The sequence below is a fragment of the Micromys minutus genome (assembly GCF_963924665.1).
Source record: "Micromys minutus genome assembly, chromosome: 1".
In the NCBI taxonomy this organism is placed as follows: domain Eukaryota; kingdom Metazoa; phylum Chordata; class Mammalia; order Rodentia; family Muridae; genus Micromys; species Micromys minutus.
The window spans coordinates 24,865,500-24,889,281 of NC_137969.1; the positions used below are offsets into that span (position 1 = coordinate 24,865,500).

The 23,782-nt window shown below is 49.8% G+C and overlaps 1 protein-coding gene across 1 annotated transcript in view; it reads left to right on the forward strand.

The window, feature by feature from the left end:
* SORCS2 (sortilin related VPS10 domain containing receptor 2) overlaps positions 1 to 23,782 on the forward strand; it is a gene marked incomplete at its 5' end in the record, with an annotated part of 358,408 nt that overhangs the window by 313,598 nt on the left and 21,028 nt on the right. Inside the window, 9 exons of the mRNA XM_080931404.1 lie at positions 5,453 to 5,632; positions 10,907 to 11,053; positions 13,653 to 13,755; positions 14,913 to 14,989; positions 17,869 to 17,960; positions 18,676 to 18,783; positions 20,475 to 20,595; positions 21,592 to 21,725; positions 22,312 to 22,440. Coding sequence (XP_080787530.1) covers positions 5,453 to 5,632; positions 10,907 to 11,053; positions 13,653 to 13,755; positions 14,913 to 14,989; positions 17,869 to 17,960; positions 18,676 to 18,783; positions 20,475 to 20,595; positions 21,592 to 21,725; positions 22,312 to 22,440 — 1,091 coding nt within the window. The remainder of the gene's footprint in view (positions 1 to 5,452; positions 5,633 to 10,906; positions 11,054 to 13,652; positions 13,756 to 14,912; positions 14,990 to 17,868; positions 17,961 to 18,675; positions 18,784 to 20,474; positions 20,596 to 21,591; positions 21,726 to 22,311; positions 22,441 to 23,782) is intronic.

Here is a 23,782-nt window from a genome sequence, read left to right on the forward strand (position 1 = left end):
CACTGGGATTTGGGATCCCAAGGTCAAGTGAGACAGGAAGGAAGAATAGATGTGGCCACACATTCTAAGTCCCTGCCTGCCCATTATAATAAAGTATCTTAGGAAAGAGAAAAAGAAAAGCAATTAGATTAGAAGGCAAAGCATGTGCAAAGGACCTGGGACAGAGGGCATAGCCAAGGGCAATGTGGAGTAACAGGGAGACAACTTCTCAGGGCCTTTGTGACCAGAGGCTATATATCTTAATGTCCTTATTTGTGAGCTATGGACCTAGGTACCTCAGACTTTTCTGAGCCAAAGGGAAAAGTCAATTAGGCCTTTCTTCAACATCTCTTCAGAAATAGAAACTTTGGGAAGAAAAGAAAGTTGGGAAGAGCTCACTAGATTAGTTGCCTGGCTGAGTAAGCAAATTTGAAGCTAATAGTTTCCTTTCAGCAAAGGGTGAGGGGCTCTGCTGGGCCTATTAGGGTTACAGCCCTGATCCTTGTGTGGGGAAGAAGGGCCTAACAAGTCATGTCCACAAGTCATGAGCACAAATCCCTGGGGATTCCCAGCATCCAAGCCCTCTACCAGGGGCCTGTGACCTGCTCCTTCCTGCTCACCCAGCCCAGCAAAGCACTGTAGAGCATCCCATCAGCAACCCATAGGTCCACTAACTGCATTTCCTAATCAGATTTTGTTGTTTTATGGAGAGTTCGAAACTCTTTCCTGCTTCCTCCCAACAAGCCATCTCTTCTTCTTCTTCTTCTTCTTCTTCTTCTTCTTCTTCTTCTTCTTCTTCTTCTTCTTCTTCTTCTTCTTCTTCTTCTTCTTCTTCTTCTTCTTCTTCTTCTTCTTCCTCTTCCTCTTCCTCCTCCTCCTCCTCCTCCTCCTCCTCCTCCTCCTCTTCCTCCACCTCCTCCTCCTCCTCCTCCTCCTCCTCCTCCTCCTCCTCCTCCTTCTTCTTCTTCTTCTTCTTCTTCTTCTTTTTTTGCTTTCTTAAAGTTACTTGAATAGTGTAAAGTAAACGGAAGTGGCTGCCTCAGCCTAAATGGATTCTCCAGCTAAGAGCCCCTTTCCCCATTCTCGCCCTATCCTGGTCCTCCCTGGTCACATGCCAAAGTGACTTTGGTGTGGCTAATTCATGAGTAGAGTTCTCCAGTACTCTGCTCAGCCCAGCCATTGTCCAGATATGTGGGTGTCCCTATAAGTGCACCCCTTACACTGTGTGCATTCACTGGTGAGAGTTTCAGGAAACAGACTGAACACACAAATCATTAGCATCTTTGTGGACATTCAGCAGAATGTCATCCTATGGAGTTAGATCAGGCTCAGCACAGTATGGTCTGATCCTACGTAAAACCATGCCTTTCCTGCTCCATGTCTAAGGGGGTAAACAATGCTTTTCTGCCATTTTGACCTACCCACTCCTAAATGCTTGCAAGGGTAGCCATCTATTAGGACTTGGTTTGAATTGTTGACTTGTAATAACTGTTAATAAAAGTCCTGCAGTTCCCTAGCAGAGAAAAATGTTCATGCAAAGAATCTACAAAACCACAAATTATATAAAAAGCTCTCATAGGAGTAAGGCAAAGGCAAGTTTGCTTGAAATTTTTTTAAAAATCCTGTGTTTGTAATAAATTTATTTAAAGTAAAATAAAACTCATATCACACAGGATAGAGGAGCATGGTGTTGGAAAGGATAGCTGGGTTCAAGCTCCAGTGTCTTCTCCGTTCTCCCCCTCATTACAGATGCATAGCAGAGTGTAGCTCCTGGCTACTCTGAGACTCTGCAGTTTGTTATAAGGCTCCAGCATCCAGGCATCAAGTGGGATAGGTCTGTTTTGACAGTTTAAGCTTTTGACCTAGGAACAGAATCCACACTTGCCCTTGCCTTGCAACAGGCAAATGTGTGTGCTTTCCTGGAGCAGCTAGCATATGGCCAGGGATGGGTACTTCAGACCTTCCCTCCAGACACAGACCTGTGCTCTGACACTGACAGACATGGTCAGCTGAAGCAGAATTAGAGCACACCCTCCTGCCTTTTCTTTGCTTGTTTTCTTCTTTGGAAGACAGGTTTTTAAGGGCCAGCATATCTAACTGTATGGGAAAGGGGCCCAATGTCACTATGCCTCACACATGTCAGTCTGGTGCTCACTGTTGACAAAGCCTTTAGTGATCAGAGGCAAAAGAAATAAGGCAGTGTCATGGGAAACAGACTGCTGAATTTGTAGTTACTGTATCATACGCTGAAACATCAAGTGTTTAGTGAACATGAGACATGCCTATAATTCTAACAATTGGGAGGCTGAGGCACGGGGGCAGGGGTCATGAATTTGAAGCTAGCATAAGCTGAAGGGTAAGACTGTATAAAGCTTAGAAAACACACACACAGTTTCCAGTTGTGGTCATCAAAGATCACAAGACAACAGGCAACACAAGGCTACAGTCACAGAGAGACAAGAGAGCATGATCTGCTCAGAACGGAAACCATGCCTCAGAAAGGCTAGCTGGTCGACCTGCTGGGCAAACTGCAATAGAATTGTCTCAAGATGCTCAGAGAACTGCAGGAGAACACTATGCAGAAAGAAATGTCTGCAACAAGATGGGAAATGTTAAGTGTGCTATAAAAAGAAACCCTGGCACCATAATTAGAAAGAAATGAGAAACATAATAAGTAAGGATGTCCACCAGAAATAGATCTGGGCAGGCAGAGGAAGAACTTGAGGACAATATAGTAGAAGTAGCCAAATATTATGACCTTTGGACACCATCATCAAATCAGCACAGACACACTGAGAATCCTAAGGGGACATGAGAGCAAGGGGCAGAGACACTGATTTAAGAAACAGTGGTTTCCTACCTACCCTCCAAATCATGAAATGCATGAATGTGAATATCTCAAAGGTTTGGCAATCCCAAGTGTGAAAAACACAAAGGCACATGCAAATGTGCATTTTGATCAAGTGATAAAGCCAGAAAGATGGAGGAGTCTAGAAAACAGCACAAGAGATGCCACTTGTCATAGACGAGGGATTCCCTGCTTAGATGATCTGCAGGTTTACTAGAAGGCTGGGAGATGGAGGAGCCAAAGCACTGACAAAATAGAAGGAAGGTGCTGGCTCATGAGAGTGCTTTGTGAATTTCATGGAAAGATCTGTGCTGGGGATGGAGAGATGGCTCAGCACGTAAGAGCATCCATTGCTTTTGTAGAGGATCAGTGTTTGATTCCCAGCACCTATGTTGGGTATCTCACAACCTCCAGTAACTTTTTCTCTGGGGGAATCTAAAGTACTCTTCTGACTCTATGGGCACACATTCACATAACATACATTCACACAGACACACATACACATAAAAACTTTTTAAAATTTTTTGGAATATTTCATTGTGATTCCATATGAAGGTCCATGAGAAATTTCTGCCATCTTGCTTATTAAAATGTTCTAAAACCTTTTCTATATATGTATAGTATGTTATGATTTATACACAATTTATTGTTATAAAATTAGGAGTTCTGATGTGCATGTGAGCACATGCACAAGCATAGAAGTGATGTGGCTCACACATGTATCACTTCTGCCCGCTTGCCCATTCCTTCCATGTTCCATCGCTGTGTCTCGAGGTAAGGATCTGGAGAAATTCTAGGACAGTTCTCAGGATTCATTCTGCCCTTCATCTTTATTTAGCTGAACTTACAGTCTACCTGCTGCTCAGCTTCACAGGGAAGCCATCTTCCTCTGCATGTAGTCATGAGTTTACCATCCACCAGTGAGGAATTAGTGAAGTTTTCTTGTGCTGCTTCTGAGAGCAGCATAAGGAGCTCCACCTCCTCCTGCTCTCCCCCATTCCCACTGCCTTACATTCAGTGTGATGCTAGAACCCTAACCCCCATCTTGGGTCCTGAAGGCAATGTCCTGGGACAATGGAATGATGACCCAGCAGGAGCCCCCATCCCCGTTGACTTTGCAGGTCCTCCACAGGAGCCTGCCCACCACTGGGCTCCTCACACAGGCAGGAGGCTGCCTCTTAAAAGTCTCCAGAGTCCACCAATAAGAAATATGAACAAACTAGTGTTTTCCTTCTGTAGATCTTTCCCGGGCAGATGTGCCAACCACAGGTGAAGGTTTTACGCACCTATTAACATGGAATTAAGGAGTGGTTTTGCTTGCTTCTCTAAAACCAAAAAGTGAAGGCTGTATTTTTTCAGGAATCATTTCTATAGTGCGCTAACTAAAAACAAAAAGTGAGGAGGAAAATAAATGGAGCTTTGTGAAAGCGCAGAGGGTTTGTTGCACTAGTCAGCAAGGCTTCTGTATGACCTTTCTCAGCACTGGCACCCAGGAAGGGACAGGAGCAGCCCGCTGGGGAGGGACCCAACCTGAAATTCACAGTAGCAGGCTAACAGCAAGCAACAAGCATTCTAGTGACATTCCCCATCTCTAATGTGGCAATCTCTCTTCTTAGAATTCATGGGAAGGAAATAAGCAGAATGGCAGGGAGGGACACTGGTCTAGAAACGTCCCCTCCGGTCTTCTGCAGCAGGGACAGCTGTGGCTCAGTGAAATACGGCTGGGCCACAAATACGTATCATGCAGTCATTAAAAGTAGTGTTTATAAATAACGTTCGTGGCAGAGGAACAGACACCCACACAGTGTGCAGAGCAAGCTATAAACCAGACATGGAGAGTGTGTGAATCATGCTTAGGGGAGAGCCTGAACGTAAACATGTTGAAGAGTTAATTTCAGGTCTCTCTGGAGGGGCGCTGTGGATGGCCCCAAGCTGCTTCATAGCTTACTGGAAGCATTTGTGCAAGGCATCTAACCAGTTTATGTAAGTGGTGTTCGATCAGGACTGTCACCTGAATTACTGCACCCTGCCGTGCAAGCTCCCTTTGCTCATTCCTCCTATAAGCTTGAGCCTGCTTGACCTTCTTGTGGGAAAGTCCTCACTTTCTCTCAGTTCTGGTGGATCTGCTTATCCACCATGGCCCAAGCCGATTGGCATGACCTGCCTGTGGACTGTAAAATATCCCCCAGCCAAAAGCAAGTTCTTCCTTTCCAAAGTTGTAGGGTTGGCAACAGGTCCTGATGCAAATGCATCATAAATATTTGCTAGATAAATGAAGGAATGATTGACTACCAGGATGGTGGGGGAGCCCAGCCCTGTCCCTGTTACTCATTCTGATCCTGTGGGGTACTTGGGGGAGCCCTTTCTCATTGTAGGGATCTGGACAAAGTCCAGTGGAGTGAGGCAGAGGGCACAACCCCAGACTTCCCACTCAACCTGATGTGAGGGGTCTAAACACCACTCCCATTTCAAAGGCATGACATGGAGTCTATGGAGGTGAAGCCTCTTGCCCACAGAGCTAAGCATAGCTCATGGATCCCAACCTTGATCTGCTGCTCTCCAGGGTGGTGGGGAGGTGTCCCTGTGCCCCAGGTATACTATATCTCACAGCTCTTTGGTCCCCAGGACCTACAAATCATCAGCACAGATGAGCAGCAGGTGTTTGTAGCCGTACAGGAGTGGAACCAGGTGGACACCTACAACCTGTACCAGTCAGACCTGCGTGGGGTGCAGTATTCACTGGTGCTGGAGAATGTGCGCAGCTCGAGGCAGGCTGAGGAGAACGTGGTCATCGATATCCTTGAGGTAGGAACAGCTCCTGCTCCCCTCCCCCATCTCTCTCCATCTCTATTGTCTAAGGAAGAGAGATACCTGCAAAGCACCAAATGTTTCAGGCTTTAGGGCAAGAGGCTGAAGCATTGGGAGTTAAAGACAGAGAGGGAAGCTTATTTCCTAATGAGATTCATTGAGATAGTGCTAGTGCGTGCTAACGAGGTGGAGATTCCTGGTGAGTGACATCTTGCAGAACAGAGAGCAGTTCTTTAGCATGCAAGGCTTTCCCTGTGCAAAGGAGCCATAGCCAGGTATGGTTTGAGCAGCTATCCTGGAGCTGGGAGAGACTCTCTCCTGTTTCTCTCCTCCTGCCCTGTGACTTCTCTTTCCTCTCCCTGTCTTGAGAGTTGGAGTCTGTTGCCTCTACATACCGCTCCTACCAGACCTCATCCTTCCACATACACTGTCCAGCCTGACCTGCTGAGACATGGCCTCTCCCGCTAACCGCCTGAGATGACAGTCCCTGCCTCGCCCCTGCAAGAGTCTTGGTCTTATCTGGTTCCTCACAGTGTTCATGGGGTCCCACTCACGCTAAGGCACTGATCCAGTCTTCTGGAATTGACACCAATGCTCTCCACTGGTGAGAGCGACCTCATCCTCAGGCTGCATCCACAAAACACTACACCTAACAAGGGCCTGGTCTGGACCAGCTCCTCACAATTCTCTTTTCTCTTGTGGACATCATTGCCAGGGGTGGCCGTATTATTTATCCAATGTGCAGGTCAGGAAACAGTCTGCAGGTTCGGCAGAACCACTACCCCTAACTCCCCCTCCAGCCTCCACAACCTTTTGAGACAGATCAGATCTGAGCAGAGCCAGCCACAGTATCTACCAAGATCTTCCCTCACATGTGCTCTTGGGGCCCCAGGCCAGTGGGGAAGAGCCATAGGAGGCCGGCTGATGCTTCTTCTGTCAAATGGTGAGTCTGGCTCAGAGGGTAGCTCTTGGCAGACAATGGGCTTTGTCCCTGCGAGTGGGAGGGGACCTCCTAGGTGGAAGGAGCCTCAATGTGTCTACAGCTGTCAGCAGCAGTGTGGAGCCATTATCCCCAGCGAAATGATGAATGTAGTCGTTTGTTTGTGAGGAGAGCCCATTTGTCAGTGTTCCCTCCCAGCTGGGGCTGCAGAGGGACAGTACCATCCGGCAGCACTTCTCCTGTTCCCGGGATATTTCTGGCAAGGTCTGAGCACTGGAGCGCTGTTGCTTCAGGTCAGGGTGAGCAGTGATAGATGGGAGTGTGTCACGGATAGGTCTGACATGAGGGGGCGCTGTCTACCCTCTCCATGGATTTCTGTCACACACACACACACACACACACACACACAATGTTACCTGCCATACTTGGGGTTTCACCCTCAGTCACTGGCAAGGATTCCCCACATGCAGACCACCCTCCATTCCCCTATGAAGATGATGACTCTCAGCAATGCCCTTAAACCCACACTGCCCCTGGGACACCGTGCAATCCCTTTGACAAGTCTAGGTGGAGTCAGAGTAGGCTTCCTGGAGGAGGAGTTGCAGCACTGAGCTGAGGCTGAGCAGGAGTCAGCCAGGTGAGGAAGCAGTGAGCTGAGCCAGGCACAGAGACCACCAGGGAGAGCCTCAAGGGCCTGAAAGAGGACCACACAGCCAGGAACAAAGACGGCATCCACTGCCAGACATTGGGTTCCTCCCAAAGTGATTATCCTCTCTGACTTCATCAAATGGGTCATAGCAACGGGTTCAGCTCTGGTTCTATATCACCTGGGCTCTTCTCTAAGCTCTGGTTGATATTTGCTATGCTGTGCTGTGTTGGCTTTGGCAAGTTACTTAACCTCTCTGGGCTTGGTTTTCTGGGCTATAAAGCAGCATCTGTAACAATGCCCTCTTTTAAGATTCAAGGATGTCTTTCCTTAGGAAATAAGACCCAGCCCAGAAAAACTCCATGTTCCCAGTGTCACCTACTCTGGCACTAGGGATGGTGTGTGGAAAGGGCTTGTGTTGGCAGATGGTACATGAATCTCCTGCATATGGTCACTAGGAAGCCAGCAGCATGTTCAGATTCTCCGTGGTTCAGTCCTTTCGGTCTTCGAGGCCCCTGGCTGTGTTGCCTCCCTGGGGCCCATTAGATTTTGCCAGGACTTTCCGGAGTTGCTGTGTTAGAGTTAGGAAGAGGGCTCAGAAAGTCACAGGATATCAGAGGCAAAAATCACTTCACTACATGGATCCTGTGGTCACACAGGGTGTCACAAGAGGCACTCTGAGGTGCTTTTGGAAAGGTGTCTGTCACTCTGTGGGGAACAGAGCCCATTGCAGCAAATTCTGATGACACTGGGAGGAGAGACACCGAATGAAGCTGCTCTAATAGGCCTGAGCTCTGGCAGCCCTGCCCTTCTCCCTCATTCTCTCTGCCTTGCTAGAAACCATTCCATTCCTAACCTAGCACCCAAGGTCTACTCCTTTATTTGGCCGATTCCTCCTCTTGGGGCTGACTACCAAGGACAGCTACCAGAGTATTGAAGTCTAGCAGCAAAAGCCCCCTTTGGCTGCCCTAATTAGCATGCCCAATTAAAATTAAACATCTCATCCTAACATGAGGTTTCCCCTTTTACCTTTATAGACCACCATTTTCCTATAGCTACATCTCCTTTCTATTCAGAGGCAGCTCTTTGTTCTCTGGGACAAATATCCATTCCCCTCTCCCTCATTCCCTCTCTTTCTCCCTCACCCTCTATCTCCTGTCTTTGTCTCTTATTCTCTTCCCTTTATCTCTCTGTGGCAAATAAATGTCCTTTGTGCTGAGAACTTGGTCTTAAGGTGTCACGTGCCAAATACTGTTCTCTTCACCGAGGTCCCTGAGAATGTGCTCGCAGTGGGAACTGCACAGAGAGGGAAGCAGAGCAGGGTGTGGTCCCAGGTTCTATAGACCCAGAAAACTGCTGGGATGCTCGTCCTGAAGTAAAAAGGCAGTCAGAGAGCAGAGCCCTGGCCATAGGCAGCCATGTCAGCCTGTGGCACTAGGGGCTGCTCCCTGCTGGATGTTGAAGTCACTTGGCAGAGGGACTTCCTTTTTTTTTTCTTCTTGTTCTCCATTTTCTACTGGAGTGCCCTTCACAGACCTACACTTGGCCCCATGTTGGTTCAGAAGCAAGTAGCTCACTCACATTTCACAGGCCCATTTTTATATTTTCAGCTTTAGAGCTGATGAAGTTTGTATATATATATATATATATATGTATATGTATATGCATATGCATATGATGTATATGTATGTGTATGCGTATGCGTATATGTATATGTATATGTATGTGTATGCATATGCGTATGCATATGTGTATATGTATATGTATATGTATATATGTATACTGCTGTATAAAAGGAGAACTTTGGGGACCTTCAGATGGGTGAATACATTTCCCATGACAGACCCCACATGTGTCCGCCCACCCAGCCATCCATCCCCTTGAGCCCCAGAACCCACACCTCAGTGTGTCACACTGCATGGTAAAGGGGAGTCAAGGCTATAGGCAGGCTTGGGGCTGCTACTCCAGAGACAGTGTTGCTATACACCATCTCTACAGAGCCCTGGTAGTTATGAGGTCTTTGAAAGTGAAACAGGAAGGCGGTTATGGCCAGAGAAAGGAAAGTTATGATGGTAGCCAGGAACTCTGCATCGCTGCCTTTGAAGATGAAGGGAGAGATCCAAGAGCCAAAAAGCCTGTGCCAGAGGAACAGATTTCTCCCTACAGCCTCCAAATAGGGACACACTCCTGACAAGTTAGAGACTTGAGTCAGAGTCTGGCCACCATGGTGGTTGATGAGAAGTGTGTTGTTTGAAGCAGTGTTTGTGATATTGCAGCACCTACAGATAGTGGAGATGCCATTGTTCTATCTGCTAATCCACCCATCCATTCATCTATCTATCCATCCAGGCATCCTTCTTCTCGCCTACCCAGCTAACCACCTATTCCCGTATACTCATCCATTCATCCATATAGCCACCCACCAACTCAGTTACCTATTTATTCATCTATCATTCATCTACTTATCCTCCCATCTACTCATCCATCCATCTATCCATTCATCAATCCACCCACTCATTCATCTACCCATCCACCCAACCATCCATCCATTCACCCACACATTCAACTGTTCATCTATCCTCCTACCCACCCATGCATCCATCATTCATTCATCCATCCACTGATTCACCTATCCATTTACCTACCCATTCATCCATGGAGATCTTTCTATCCATGGTTCGTCCAGACCGCCATTCATCCACCTATTCCTTGCTTTGTTCCTATATCCATAGAAGCACATCTCTGGCGGGCTGTCCACCTGCACTGCAATCATGCACATGGAGATTAACTGCACTGACTTTTCAGACTCAAGTGAGATGATGTATGCTACGCTCAGTATAGGGAACACTGATGCCCTTGTTAACTGTTTCAATCTAATCATAATCCTTGGCTCTAAAGGTCTGAGTAAAACACACAGTTGTCCAAGTCCCAGTCCCTTGAGGAGCTTCGTTAGCATCAACACCATACTATACAAGAAGTAGACATCCCTCTGCTGTGGGGCTTGGATGAAAGAGAGCATTTCTGGATCTCTCATTTCTGGTAACCCTATAACCACTCGGTGAATGTGACTTTAAGTTTTTGTCAATAAGGGCTTAAAGCATAGGTTGTTCCTGGGAGGAACTGGGTTTAAGGTGAAATGGCTGGCTTTTATATTTTCTTATGAATCAACTCTGTGGCCACCCTTAGAAGCTACAGCCTGAGCTGGAGCCCTTGTAAGACCCATGAAGAAATAGAGAAAAGAATGCAGAGTGGAGCCCTGTCCATCCATGCCAGGACAAACAGGGACCTTCACATTGTCACTAGTTTATCTGTTGGGGGATTGAGCTGTGGGGCCCTAAGAAAATCCAGAAGTATTTGCCATGGCACAGGACCTCCCCATAGAGGTCCCAGCAAGTGAGGGAATCCTGGGCTCCAGAGTACAGGTGGTATAGGGGGAATCCCTTCATCAATGCACTGGTTAGTCCGGAGACTAGTACCTTCCCAGATGATTAGAAGTCCTGGGTAAACAGTAGTGTCTTACATACGCCCAGACCCTGGAGTAGACAGTACTTTTCCCATTTAAGTCTCCATGTGTCAGGCTGCAACCAGGGTGAGGTAAAGCCCCATGCTGTGTTCTCAGTAGGGGGCAGTGCCTGGCCACTTTTGCTCTGTGTTGAGGCTTATGGTCCTTCTTGTGTCTCCTCAGGTCAGAGGGGTGAAGGGAGTCTTCTTGGCAAACCAGAAAGTGGATGGAAAGGTGACAACGGTCATAACCTACAATAAGGGCCGTGACTGGGATTACCTAAGGCCACCTAGCACCGACATGAATGGGAAGCCCACCAACTGCCAGCCGGTAGGTACTATACCCTGTCACATGCCTCCAAGAGAGTGGCACAGATGCTACTGCCGGAATACATCTTCTGCCGGGCAGAATACATTGAGACACACAAGCTATCGGTTTCTGCTAGGCTTAGGGATACGCACATAGGAAAACACAAACATCATTTTTGTTTATGAACAAGTGTGAGAAACTACCTCGATTACTCTCATCTCCACAGCCCTTGTCCAGATGACCTCAGGCCAGAGAGTCACTGACTTTAAGTTGCTAATCTGCCCTCCACATCTAAGTTCACCACCAGACTAGAGCTGGTATGATTCCATGGTCCTAGCAGAGGTCCAAGGGACAGCGGGAGCAGAGGGACTTCCAAGCCTGTTTCGTCATATTGCTGAATGTTATCGAGGTCTTGCATGTGACAGAGGAAGAGTATAGAGTGACAGGTGCCACTAAAGACAGCATTTCCCACAGTCACTAACTAGGCTGTCACTGGGTATGATCTGCCCTAAGAAGCAGCTTTCCCTGGGCAGGGATAGAGTCTGTCTGTTTCACTCCATTCTCAGGCCTCCTCTTGAGACCCCACTGTAGATACCACATGCAGGCCCACAGCCCCTGCCCATCTGCATGAGGCATGAATCACCTGCCATTTATAAAGAAACCCTCTCTAGTCTAGAGCTGCTATGAAAGGCTAATTTTTGTACCATCTCTGGGGACATGAAGCCACATTAATCTGCCAAAGCAACTTTCAACTAACAAAAAGGTTCTTGTCTGGAATTATGCAGCTCAGGAAGGAGGCAGCCCCTCTGAGATTTCTGTCCAGGAGACCCAAAAGATGATGGAAGAGAAAGCCACAAAGTGGCCCAGGCAGGCAGGCAGAGTCCGCTGGAGACCAAAGCAAAGTAGCTGGGAGCCAGTAGGCCATTGACGCAACCAATGACAGTTCAAAGCCCTGGCTCCCTTGAGCAGCCACGGCCTCCATCTGGAGTAGAACAACACAGAATGACAGGTGACCAAGTCCAGGCTCTCAGAGCTAACACTGTAATTCTCTCAGTTGTGTGTGGCTCAGGGTCTAGATGGCAGTGGCAAGGTTCCTGGGAATTCAGTGATGTGAGGTCTGCCTGGTGTCATGTCACCCAGGAACAACTGGGGTCTTTGTCATGGTCTTAGTGCATGTATTGACATTGTCCCTGAGCCAGGGACAGACTGATGAAACTTTTCTGCTGCCATACATTGGCTCCCAGCTCTCTGACTGGCTTGGCTGGGGATGTCTCCCTCTAGCCATGAGAAAATAGATACTCTTACATAGTGGGGCATTTGATCAGACTCTCTCTCTCTCTCTCTCTCTCTCTCTCTCTCTCTCTCTCTCTCTCTCTCTCTCTCTCTGTGTGTGTGTGTGTGTGTGTGTGTGTGTGTGTGTGTGTGTAACAAGTGAGTGTACATTTATATGAACACATGCAAAAGCAGAGGTTAATGAGCTGTCTCACTCTATTGTTCTTCAGCCTTATTTTTTGAGACAAGGGCCCTTCACTAAACCTAGAGGTCAACAACCAGTTAGGCTGGCTAGCCAGAAAAGCTCTAGTATCTTCCTGTCTCCACTTCTAACCCCTTGCCCTAGGGCTTGAGATACATGCAACTGTGCCTACCTTTCATGGATATGCCAGGGATTGAACTCCAGTCTTCATGCCAAGCACTTTACCCACTGCACCATCTCCTCAGCCCTGATCAGATCTCTTCTAACAGAATGAATGGGAAATGGGTTTAAATCTGTTACTGTCTGGGGTTCTTATTGGAAGCCCACAGAAACATATGTATTCAGAAGGACCAGTATGTCAGAAGTATCTCTAGACAGAGTTGAGGCTGGGTCAGCTGCTGCCCTATGTCCACACAAAGATGCAAGATTTACTTTGCTAGACAATTCTGCAGAGGATCTACCAGCTCTTACATATGGGAGGAGCAGAACTGGATAACTCAACTGCCAGCCACCTTACATGTAAATACCTGGACATGCTGTACAAGATCCATGGGGTCCTGTTTACCTCTATGGCCTGATCTCACTCTGGGCAGCTTCAGAGGGCTTGCACCTCTGACCTATGCAGACCCTAGGCTGGCCTAACAGGCCAGGACTATTGGAAGCCAAGAAATGGGGCTCAGTAAAGATTCTGGATGGGGGAAATGAATCATGAATGAATAAATGAATGAGAGATGGGGGCTGCACAGACCCCAAGAATCACACATTCTTCGGCCCAACAATCCATGTGGTATGCATGTAGGGAAGCCCATCCTGAGGATAATCCAGGTCACAAGCTCCTCCCTTGGAGAAGATACAGCCCCCTGAGAACGGTCTCTCAGATCTCTGGTGTCCAGCAGACAGTACCTGCCTGGTCCATACTACACTCTTTGGTTCCCTAGTCCCCAAGGAACTCCTGCTGACGTCATCCTCACCCTTTGTCCCCAACCCCAGCAGCCAGTTGAGCACAGCTTCCTGCCTCCCATTCATTCTTCCAAGTCACTCCTACCCAGCTTTCACCAACAAAGGCCAGGGCACAGATTTGGCCACAGAACTGGTTTTCCTCAGTCGCTCTCACAGGCTGACCATTCTGCCCTCTTTTCTCCACAGCCGGACTGCCACCTACACCTGCACCTGCGCTGGGCAGACAACCCCTATGTGTCAGGCACGGTACACACCAAGGACACTGCCCCCGGCCTTATCATGGGTGCAGGTGGGTGGCTACAGCAGCTTTACAGCCTGAGGGAAACTCCTGTCTCATGGGTGGGAACTGGAAGCCATGAGTCTGGGGCCAAGCTGTTTCCGTTAGAGGTAGCATCATCTCCTTTGAAGGGGTGTGACTCCCCTGGAAATCCTAAAGGTGAATATGACATTGGTGGAGGGAGGGGCTAGATAGGTGGGTAGGTAAGTACATGGGTGCATGGGCAGATGTATAGATGGGTGGGTGGGTGGGTGGGCGTGTAGATAAATGAGTGGTTGGATGCATGAGTGTGTGGGAAGGTGAGTGTGTGGATGGATAGATTTGTAGGTAGATGGGGAGTTGAATGGATAGATGGATGGAGAAGGAGGCAGGCGGGTGGATGATAATCTATCCTGATGCAGCCAGCTTACTCATTAGGAAGCCCCTGTGCTCTAGGCCATGGTGGGATTCTGGGGAAACCAGGTCCAGTTGGTGAAGCAATATGTGGCCCATACTGTGAGCCTACAGGGCTTTGCTCCTTGCTGAAAGCCTTCATCCCTTCTGTAGCATCCCACATGGGGTAACTTCTCTAGGATGGGATGGCCTACATGTTAGAAGGGATGCTGTCTGCCTGGAGATGATGCAGGCTAGGGGTTCAGCCCGATGCCTGTTTTATCTCCCTCCCATGGTGAGTGAGCTCCTTCACAGGAACTGAATGTGTATCTGCTGGGTGCTTGCCTTTTGCCCAGATACACTCTGGCCTGCCCCTGCTCTTTAGTCTCTGGGGCACTTAGTCCCCAAACACACATGCAGTCATCATCCCATGTCTTAGGGACCACAAGCCCATGCTGCCCCAGATGGCTCATATCTTTAGGCCTGAGCCGGATCCATTTTCACATATTTTACCCTCAAGTGGTACCTGTAGGCACTTTGGAGCACCTGAACCTGTCCACCTTATAGCTGAGGCTGGAGTCCTGCACCGGGTTCATCTGGGTTGGGCTCTTTCTGCCCAGAGGGGAAGAGCTCAAGCCCTGCAGCCACACTAGGGCCACTGACTGAAAAGGAAGGCAGACAGGGGCCTGACATAGGTGATAAAAATATAGGCCTCCGCACAGTTTCCTTTTCTGGGGACTTTCAGCCCTTGGTTGGAGGATCTGTCTTAGAGCAACACAGCCTTTTTTATTGGTTAGGTAACCTGGGCTCGCAGCTGGTGGAGTATAAAGAGGAAATGTACATCACATCTGACTGTGGGCATACCTGGAAGCAGGTAAGGTGACAAAGGTACCTGGAGTCCTTCAGCCTTTCCCCCACCCCTGGACTCCTCTGTTCTGTACCCCATCTTCCACAAGGGGTTGCTAGACACCTGAGCCAAGTGTCTGCACCTGGCCGTCAGCCTCATCACTTCAGAAGCACCTGGGGCCTCTGCTGAGGGCTAGAACCTGTCCAGGAAGTGGGGCCATCTGCTCAATGCTTTGTGACTTCTGCTGGGCATTGCATATCACAGACAGGTGTGTCCCCGAGGACATCTGAGAAAGGGGACTGGAGGCCACATGGCTACTTCCTACTTGGCTTTGAACTCCTTCAGGCCGAGAGAGAGAGAGAGAGAGAGAGAGAGAGAGAGAGAGAGAGAGAGGGAGAGAGGTTCCATAAATAAAGAAGAGGATGTGAGAAGGGCAGGCTTAGGGTCCTGGGGGACATCCTGTGTGTTGCTGTAAGAAGCATGACCCAAGATGACAAAGAAGGAAAGGAGATGAGGAAAGCCTGCCTGTGGGAGCCATCCCCTCACCAGCGGGATCCTGTCCAGGTCCCACTCACAGCTGCACAGAGATGTCAAGAGCCACTGGTTAGAGGAACGCTGGCTGCCATCAGCCTGTAGCACAGGAAGAGTGGGGACACTGGCAGGCCCACAGAGCCCATGACACACAGAAGCTGCAGGTTTCTACCCCATGCATCTCCCAGGAGGGCCCTGCCCTATGAAACAGATGGCTCAGTTGGTCTAGGGGTGATCTAAGTATAAGCATTTGAGAAGATGACCTAAACCAGGTGTCTTGTCCTGTTCCCTGGACATCTTTGCTATGCCTGGCCATGCAGTTACATCCTCCGGGAGGCATCAGACCCTCATCCCTGCTCACAGAGCTCACCTGCGTCAAGGTGTAAGGCCGCTGCTCTCTTAATAAGATGCAACAAGCAAGGCTTCTGTAAAGGGCAGACAAGATTTGTTGCATTAAATATTTCTATTTCGCCGAAGCCGGTGGAGCCGCGCTGAGGGTCTTAAAGGTCGCTGTCTGTCCACCTTCACTGATGGCAGCACCAAAGGGCTTCCTCGTTTTATAGACATTTGAGGAACCACTTTTGTGAAGCAGCCTGCTTAGGTTTAACTTGGAGACCTCAGGATCAGTGTTACAGGGCAAGGTTCCCTGCCGGGGGACAGCCGGATTCGCAGGTGAGACGCCTGGTGGGCAGCACCTGTGTGCATGTGTGCGTCAGGGGGAAACAGAAGCACATTGTGGTTGTGGGCGGCTGTAGCGGGGGAGGAAGACTGTGCTGCCGGAGGACTGAGTTATCAACAGCTCCAGTCCAGTGGGGTCTTTGGGGCTGCTGTGGGTGTTTCCTCCCTGGCCAGAGAGACTCTGATAGACAGAGATGGGCCAGAGTGGCACAGCTTTAAGCCAGGCCCAGGGATGCTTATCTGTAACACCATCTTCTGGGAAGCAGGAAAAGGGAGATTCTTATACAAAGTTCAAAGCCAGTCTGCTCAGCAGAGCAAGAGCAGTCTCAAAACCTAGAGAACAAAAGACCCTCAGCTTCCTAGAGCGGCCAAGGATCTCACCAACAGCGTTCTAAGACCCTGCTAGGACCCGGAGGGAACAGAGGAAGGCTGAGTCGGGGATAAATGTGTGTCCTTGGGCTCTGCACCCCAGGGGCTGCTTAAGGTGCTGAGAACCACAAAGTGGACACAGTCAGAGGCCTTCTTGGCCATTGTTCAGACATTCTCTCCAACCAGCTTTACTGTTAGGCCCACTTTCTTGGCGTCAGGACATCTTCCATCCCAGCCAGGGCTGGTATGGGTGGGCCACACCCAGCTGGAAGCAGAGATTTGGCCCTCTCTCTTGCCTTACCTAGCTTGGACTGTGCCCATTCCTCATGCCTGCTCTACAATGCTCCTCCCTTCTTCCCTGGCTCAGGTCACCTTGCTGCAGATGGAAGCATTCACAGGAGCCAGCCCACTGATGTTGTGGGAGATAGTTAACGATTAGGTCCCTGAGCCCTGACACCTCCAGCACCCATAGCAGGAAGGATGGCAACCACTACCTAGAGGAGAGGGAAAGCAATGTGGTCTAGAGAGCAGGGCCCTCATTCACAGTGTCTGGACATAGTCTGTACCCCATGTGTGCCAGACCACAGAGGGCTATGGCTGGCTCTGCCACTCCTAACCGTGAGACCTTGACCTATCCTTACTTCATATCTATAAGATGGTACTTGCTCTAGGATATCTGCATATGATTTTGGCTAACATGGTTGTCCCTCATAGGTGGACCCTTATCAAGATACCTTTGCCTCCCCCATCAAACCTTCAGTGGGCATTCATTCATTTACTCTCAGAGCACCCATTCATTAATTCACCCATATGGTGGCCATTCAGTCATGTGTTCATTGAATGCCAGGGTCCCTGGTACTCAGCTCAGTCCTCTACTGAGATGGCCACAGAGGGCTCAGAGTCATCTGCCTCCAGCAACTCCCAGGCTGGAAAGGATGATGGCACAGGTGGATTACAGACACTGGGGCTACAGAGAGCCATGATGGCCACACTCACCTGGTGACAGAGGTATCAAGGATCTAGGCTCTGTCACTATACCCCACATAGGCCTGGGGCTCATCCTGACCTCAGATCTGAGCACACCTTGCTTCTCTCATTGCTGGGTCATTTGCTGACCTGGGTTCCTATGGCAGGATAGTGAGTGTGTACACATCACCATTTCCTTCATCCCTCAGGGTCGAAGAAGTTCCACTGTCTGTCAAACCCCACTTATTCCTCATGTGCTAAGTCAGGGGTGGATATGGGGGTGTTAGAGAGCTGGTATCTCTTCCTGACCAGGCTCCCTAGCCTTGCCGGGGTCTCACCCGAGAGTATATGTCATCCCACAGGTCTTTGAGGAAGAGCACCATGTACTGTACCTGGACCACGGTGGTGTCATTGCCGCCATCAAGGACACCTCCATCCCCCTGAAGATCCTCAAGTGAGAACATGGGCCAGAGGGTGGACATGTGGGCCCAGGGCCCAGGGCAGACCAGAGCAGTTCCCTGGGAACCTAACGCTGGAGTGAAGGATGGAAAAAGAATACATAGGCCTGTCAGGGTAAATCGGAGGGGGGCTGGGGGCTCAGGAGCCCAGAGAGACACCCTAAGTATCAGCAAGAAGCTGTTAGTAGAGGAATGAAGCCAGAAGTACAGTTAAGTTAGACGTGGCTCAACTGAAGCTTCAGATAGCTGAAGTGCTCATTGGCAAATTGAAGACAAGGTAACACTGGTATTTCAGAGACAGAGCTAGGACACTTCAGGCAGACAGTGACACTTTGGTCTGAAAAAGACTAAACCTGGGAGATTGAGTCACTGTTGCATGAACGTGTTACTGACAGAGGACCCTTGAGCAGGGATCAAGCCTTATGCTATTGCTGGAGGTTTCTAAGGCTCAGCTGTTCCTGCTGTTCATAGGGCACAGTGTCTATGCGGTACCCCAGTGATCTTGTACCCATCGAATTGCTAATGGGATGCCACCTGGCTGGCAGGCTGTTGTGGTCTCGCCTGAGAGAAGGAGGCTACGGTCCAGCTGTGGCCTAAGTGTTGGGATGTCCCAGAACTGGTCTCTGGTAGATAGGAGTCAGGCCTGGGGGTAGAGAGCCACAGAAAAGAGTTAGACCATGCCTCTCTGTGGACACTGGTGGCCTTTCGCAGATTCAGCGTGGATGAGGGCCACACTTGGAGTACACACAACTTCACCAGCACCTCAGTGTTCGTGGATGGGCTGCTGAGCGAGCCAGGGGACGAGACACTGGTCATGACGTGAGTGTGTGACGGGAAGTGGGTGAAACAGCCCCAGCAAGCTGGCAGTGTTCCCAAGCCTCAGCTTCCCCAGCCAGGCCCCGCCATGAGGGCACTTTCTGCCCTAAGCACGTTCCCCTCCTCCCACCCTCCGCCTCACTTAAGCTTGAAGTCTGCATTTTGTAGCTGCTTTGTGCAGCCAGGGTCCTCAGATCCAGGTCTGGTCCCAGATGCAGCTTTCATCCCGGCAGCTAGCATTTCATCCAGGGAAAGCTGCAAAGTTCACAGGCAGGCGCGTTAACGTTTTAAGTTTTTAAACAGCGCCACAAGGTTCCTGTGGAGCCCTTCACAAAGCTGCATCTTCAAACAATTTCCAATTTTGGTGGACATGGAGATCATTCACATGCCTCAGAAGAAACACAGGCTGGCAGGATGAGAAACTTTTCTCTCTGAGCCCAAGACAGAGCCCCACCTATATGGCACCTTTATCCTCACCCACCCAGAGGTCACATCTAAGCTGACCAGTCACCTTGTCAGGACATTGTTCACAGCCCCGCCCACAGTTGCCTCCCCCAGCACAGCACAAGGCAGAGGGTTCTAACCCTGGGCTGTACCATGAGGGTTTTCAGCCTAGCAGGGCTGTAGGAACATCCCTAGGGTGGAGCCAGCAGGGCCCACATTTCCTGCTCTCTGCTAAGTAGTCAATGGCCCTTTGGCCTCTCCTGCAATGACCATTCAACAAGATAAGAGATGCTCACCATAGGAACTGAGGTCTGGGCTGGAACTGACACACAGAGAGATTAGCTGGACCAACCTGCTTCTCTGCTTGAGTTCAGAATGCAGAGTATGGGGGTGTTCCTCTACAGGAAATGCTAGGCTACCACTTGGGTTAATGAGTTATGTCCCAGGCCAAGTCTCACAAGTGTGAGCTGCCAGCCCCCAGTACCAGGTACCATCCTGGGTGGGACCCTTCCTTAGTCTGCTTCCCCTCTGAAATCTGGGATGATCAGCATGCATTCATCACAGGATATGGTGAGTCCTAAAGAGAGGGACAGAAATGTGGGAACCCATTCTCCAGCTGTCAAGGTGACAACAGGTCTCTGGCCAGAGGAAGGCCCATCTGAACGGCAGGTTCCCTGAGACAAGGCCACCCCTAGTCTGCAGAGCAGTTGATGGGAGGAGTTGAAGTCAGTGGGACACTGACCAAATGACCAAGCTGAGCATGCTTAGCCTCCATGCATCATGGTGCTTCCTGTTTGGCTGTCTTCCCTCTGTCCCTCTCTCTGCTCAGTGGGATCCTTCACCCACTGTCCAAGCTTACAATGACTTATCTCTCTGGAGTGCCAGCCCTGCCTGAAGTAAACAACCTGGGCCAATCTCACATGGTAGGCAGAAGCAGACTGGCAGGAAGGCAAGGAGACACCAAATATTATAGGACATGGCTCCCGTTCACCCAAAGCAAGGGCGAGGCCTGGGATGTAGGCTATGGAAGAGGCTGGGAGCCTGCTCACCTGAGCGCCTACTCCTGGCGGAAAGGGGATTGCATGGGTTGGATGGGTGACCTGCTCTAGAACAATCAGCATGCCACCAACAGCAATCACTCTGAGAATGGTAGCGATAGCATCAGGCCAAGGCCAGTGGGTAGCATGTCAGATCCTTGAAGCACCAGGGAAGGGTCAACCTAAAGTGGCTTTTCTTCTTTCTCCCCTCAGGGTCTTTGGTCACATCAGCTTCCGCTCTGACTGGGAACTGGTCAAGGTGGACTTCCGGCCCTCCTTCCCCCGGAAGTGTGGCGAGGATGACTATAGCTCCTGGGACCTCACTGACCTCCAGGTGGGCCATTCACCTGCAGCCACAGGGGACTTTCCTCTTCCAGTGGCAATCTCTTCCCACTCAAGGATTTTGTGGGTCATGCTCTGATCTGCAGCTCTTCATGACCCCCACACCTATAGGGCCTGAGCCCCACCCTCAGCCAGGAGGTCTTCATAATACAATTTGGGACTTTTTGCTTATAGGGAAATGGGAGAAGGCTATATGACAGCAGGATCTGAGACTGTCCTATGTTATAATCCATCACCAATATCTAGCCTCACCTTGGGTTGAGCATGAGACCCCACGTCAGCTCCTAGAGGGTGGTACAAAAGAAGCTGACACTTCAGTGGGGACCTGGGGCCTGTGACTGGGTGTAATTTAGTGGCATTTGCTGAAGCTGGTCAGCCTGGAGGACTTTATCAAAGACCAGGAAAACAGAACAGCAAGTGGAGAATTGTGGCCAAGGAAGATGGAAAATTCCTAAGAGGAGACACCTGGGGTGACGGTCTCTAGTGGGGACAATAGCTGAAGTCAGCCAGGGGCCAGATATCTCTGTAAGTAGAGATCCAGCATCAAGAATTCACACATGGAGGATGGTCTGGCTAGTGACTCAATAGCTCTCTGCAGAAACAGGCTTCCAAGAAAGTGTTCAGACGAGTCTTGAGAAGGTTCCAGAGTCCCTGCCAGCTTCACCCCATCAGTACCAGGGTGCCCTGTTATTGGGAATTGGGCAGTGTTGCTTCAAGCATAGCCTAAGAATCTCCTGTGTGTCATCTCTAGATGTTCACAAACTTGACTCCTCTTGGCCCTGCTGCTCTGTGACCACCACAGGCCAATCACGATGCATGAGGGAAGCTGAGCCAGTTGACTGACATGTCACGTTCTTTTGGACCCCAGTTTCCCTGTTGTTAAAGGAAGCAAATGCCCCCACCCCGGCTTCCAACAAGGGCAGGGATCACAGGACAAGCCAGTGTCACCACCCTCTGTTGGTTCCTCATCCTAGTGTTCTTACTACAGGGTGATCACTGTATCATGGGCCAGCAGAGAAGTTACCGGAAGAGAAAGTCCACATCCTGGTGTGTCAAGGGGAGGAGCTTCACGTCAGCACTCACATCACGCGTGTGCAAGTGTCGGGACTCTGACTTCCTCTGGTGGGCACTGCCCCTCCCCTCCTGGCTGCCCCAGCACCTTTATTTCATGATGACCCTGTCCCCAGAACCAGAGCACAGGTCACAGTGTCCTTCAAGGACTGGTCTCCATACACACACTGCCACTACCTTAGAGCATCATGGGAACAAGCTACACTCACCTAGCCCCTCTCCTCCCTCTAAGAATCTATTCTAATCAAAGGCCCACTGCCCTATGACAATGTAGTCTGCAAAGCCTCCACTTGCCTCACACTCTAGCCAGCATCCCACACTCAGGTCTCCTGTGTCCTTTCTAGGGCAGCTGACGCTGGCTGCACAGCCACTCCTTGCTTTCCTCTCTCTCCCTGGATCCTTTGAGAATCACTTACCGCCCCCCCCATCCCCGCCCCAGGAACCCTTCCAGCTCCCATTCATTTTCATCCTCCTTGGTCTGGAATGGAGATAGTATGTTCTATCTGTTCTCCTCTGGAGCAAACTTGTGGATGAATCCATGTCCCCATAGATGGATACATCTGAACCTGTGGCATAAGGTTCTCCACCCTAGCTGCTACCTCTAATCTTACCTTTTAACCCAGCTTTCCCTTCCCAGTGACTACGGGTTCGAGCGCTCACCTTCCTCAGAGTCCACTGCCAACAAGTGCTCCGCCAACTTCTGGTTCAACCCCTTGTCTCCTCCTGAAGACTGTGTCCTGGGACAGACCTATACAAGTAGCCTTGGGTGAGTACACTTAGCCACCTAGCCAGTCAGCCACCCATTCATTTACCCATCTACCCACCATCTTTCCAATCTATTCATCCATCCACCCATCCCTACATCTATCCACTCACCCATCTATACATCATCCATTCATCCATCCATCCATCCATCCATCCATCTATCTATCCACCCACACGCCCAGCCTTCACCTATCTGCTAACCAGCTCCAGAAGCAGAACCCAGGTATGCTCTATACTTAGAGCACACAGCTTAGAAGGAAAGGCCATGGTCCTGGTGCTTGACTAGAGTGTACAGGGGTCAGCAAGTCATCAGACTGACACAATGACCCACTGGTCCCATTAAGCTCTTGGCACTAGTGTCATGACAGAGCTGCCTTCAGTTGGCACAACATAGAAAACTGAGAGACAGAAGAGGCCCCAAGGCTTCCAACTAATGGGACTGAGACCCCAGAGCAGCCTTACCCTTCTGGTACTCCTGCACCTTTCACACCCATACTGTGATGGTACCAGAGGTACTCCCAAGGACTGTGGCACTCTTCTTAAACCAAACTTCCAGGTATACGTCTAGGTATATTACTCTCTCAACCCCATCCCCAAGTGTCTTAGTTAGGGTTTTACTGCTATGAACAGACACCATGACCAAGGCAACTCTTAAAACGACAACATTTAATTGGGGCAGGCTTACAGGTTCAGAGGTTCAGTCTATTATCATTAAGGCAGGAACATGGCAGTGTTCAGGCAGGCATGGTGAAGGAGGAGCTGAGAGTTCAGCATCTTCATTTGAAGGCTTCTAGGAGGAGACTGTCTTCCAGGCAGATAAGACAAGGGTCTTAAAGCCCATGCCCACAGTGACACACCTACCCCAACAAGGCTGCACCTACCCCAACAAGGCCATGCCACCAAATAGTGCCACTCTCTGAGCCAAAAATATTCAAACCACCACACCAGGTTTTCCTCCATTATAGCTGAAATCTCAGCTACTAGGCTGCTAACCTTCTAGACCTAAGCCCATGACATACAGTGAGTCCTACAGTCTGTGCTGTGCTGCCTAAAAGCTCTGCAGGAAGGGGGTGGTGGGCAGGCCTTTCACCCTATGGAGCAGGTGGGGCTAAACAAACTGCTTATACAGAATCAACTTCATGTAGAAATACCAAGTACTTAACATTTGTGAGCCTCTAGCTTCAGCAGGGCCCACAGGCCCTGTGACGGGCCCACTTCTCATCCTTTGTGGGAGAAATTCCTTATTACTTACCAAGGAGAGCCAGAAGGAGGAAACAGAGGCAGGAGCAGGAACTAAATGCTTTAGCCTTGGAAGTATGTAGCCTAACATTTATCGTCTATCT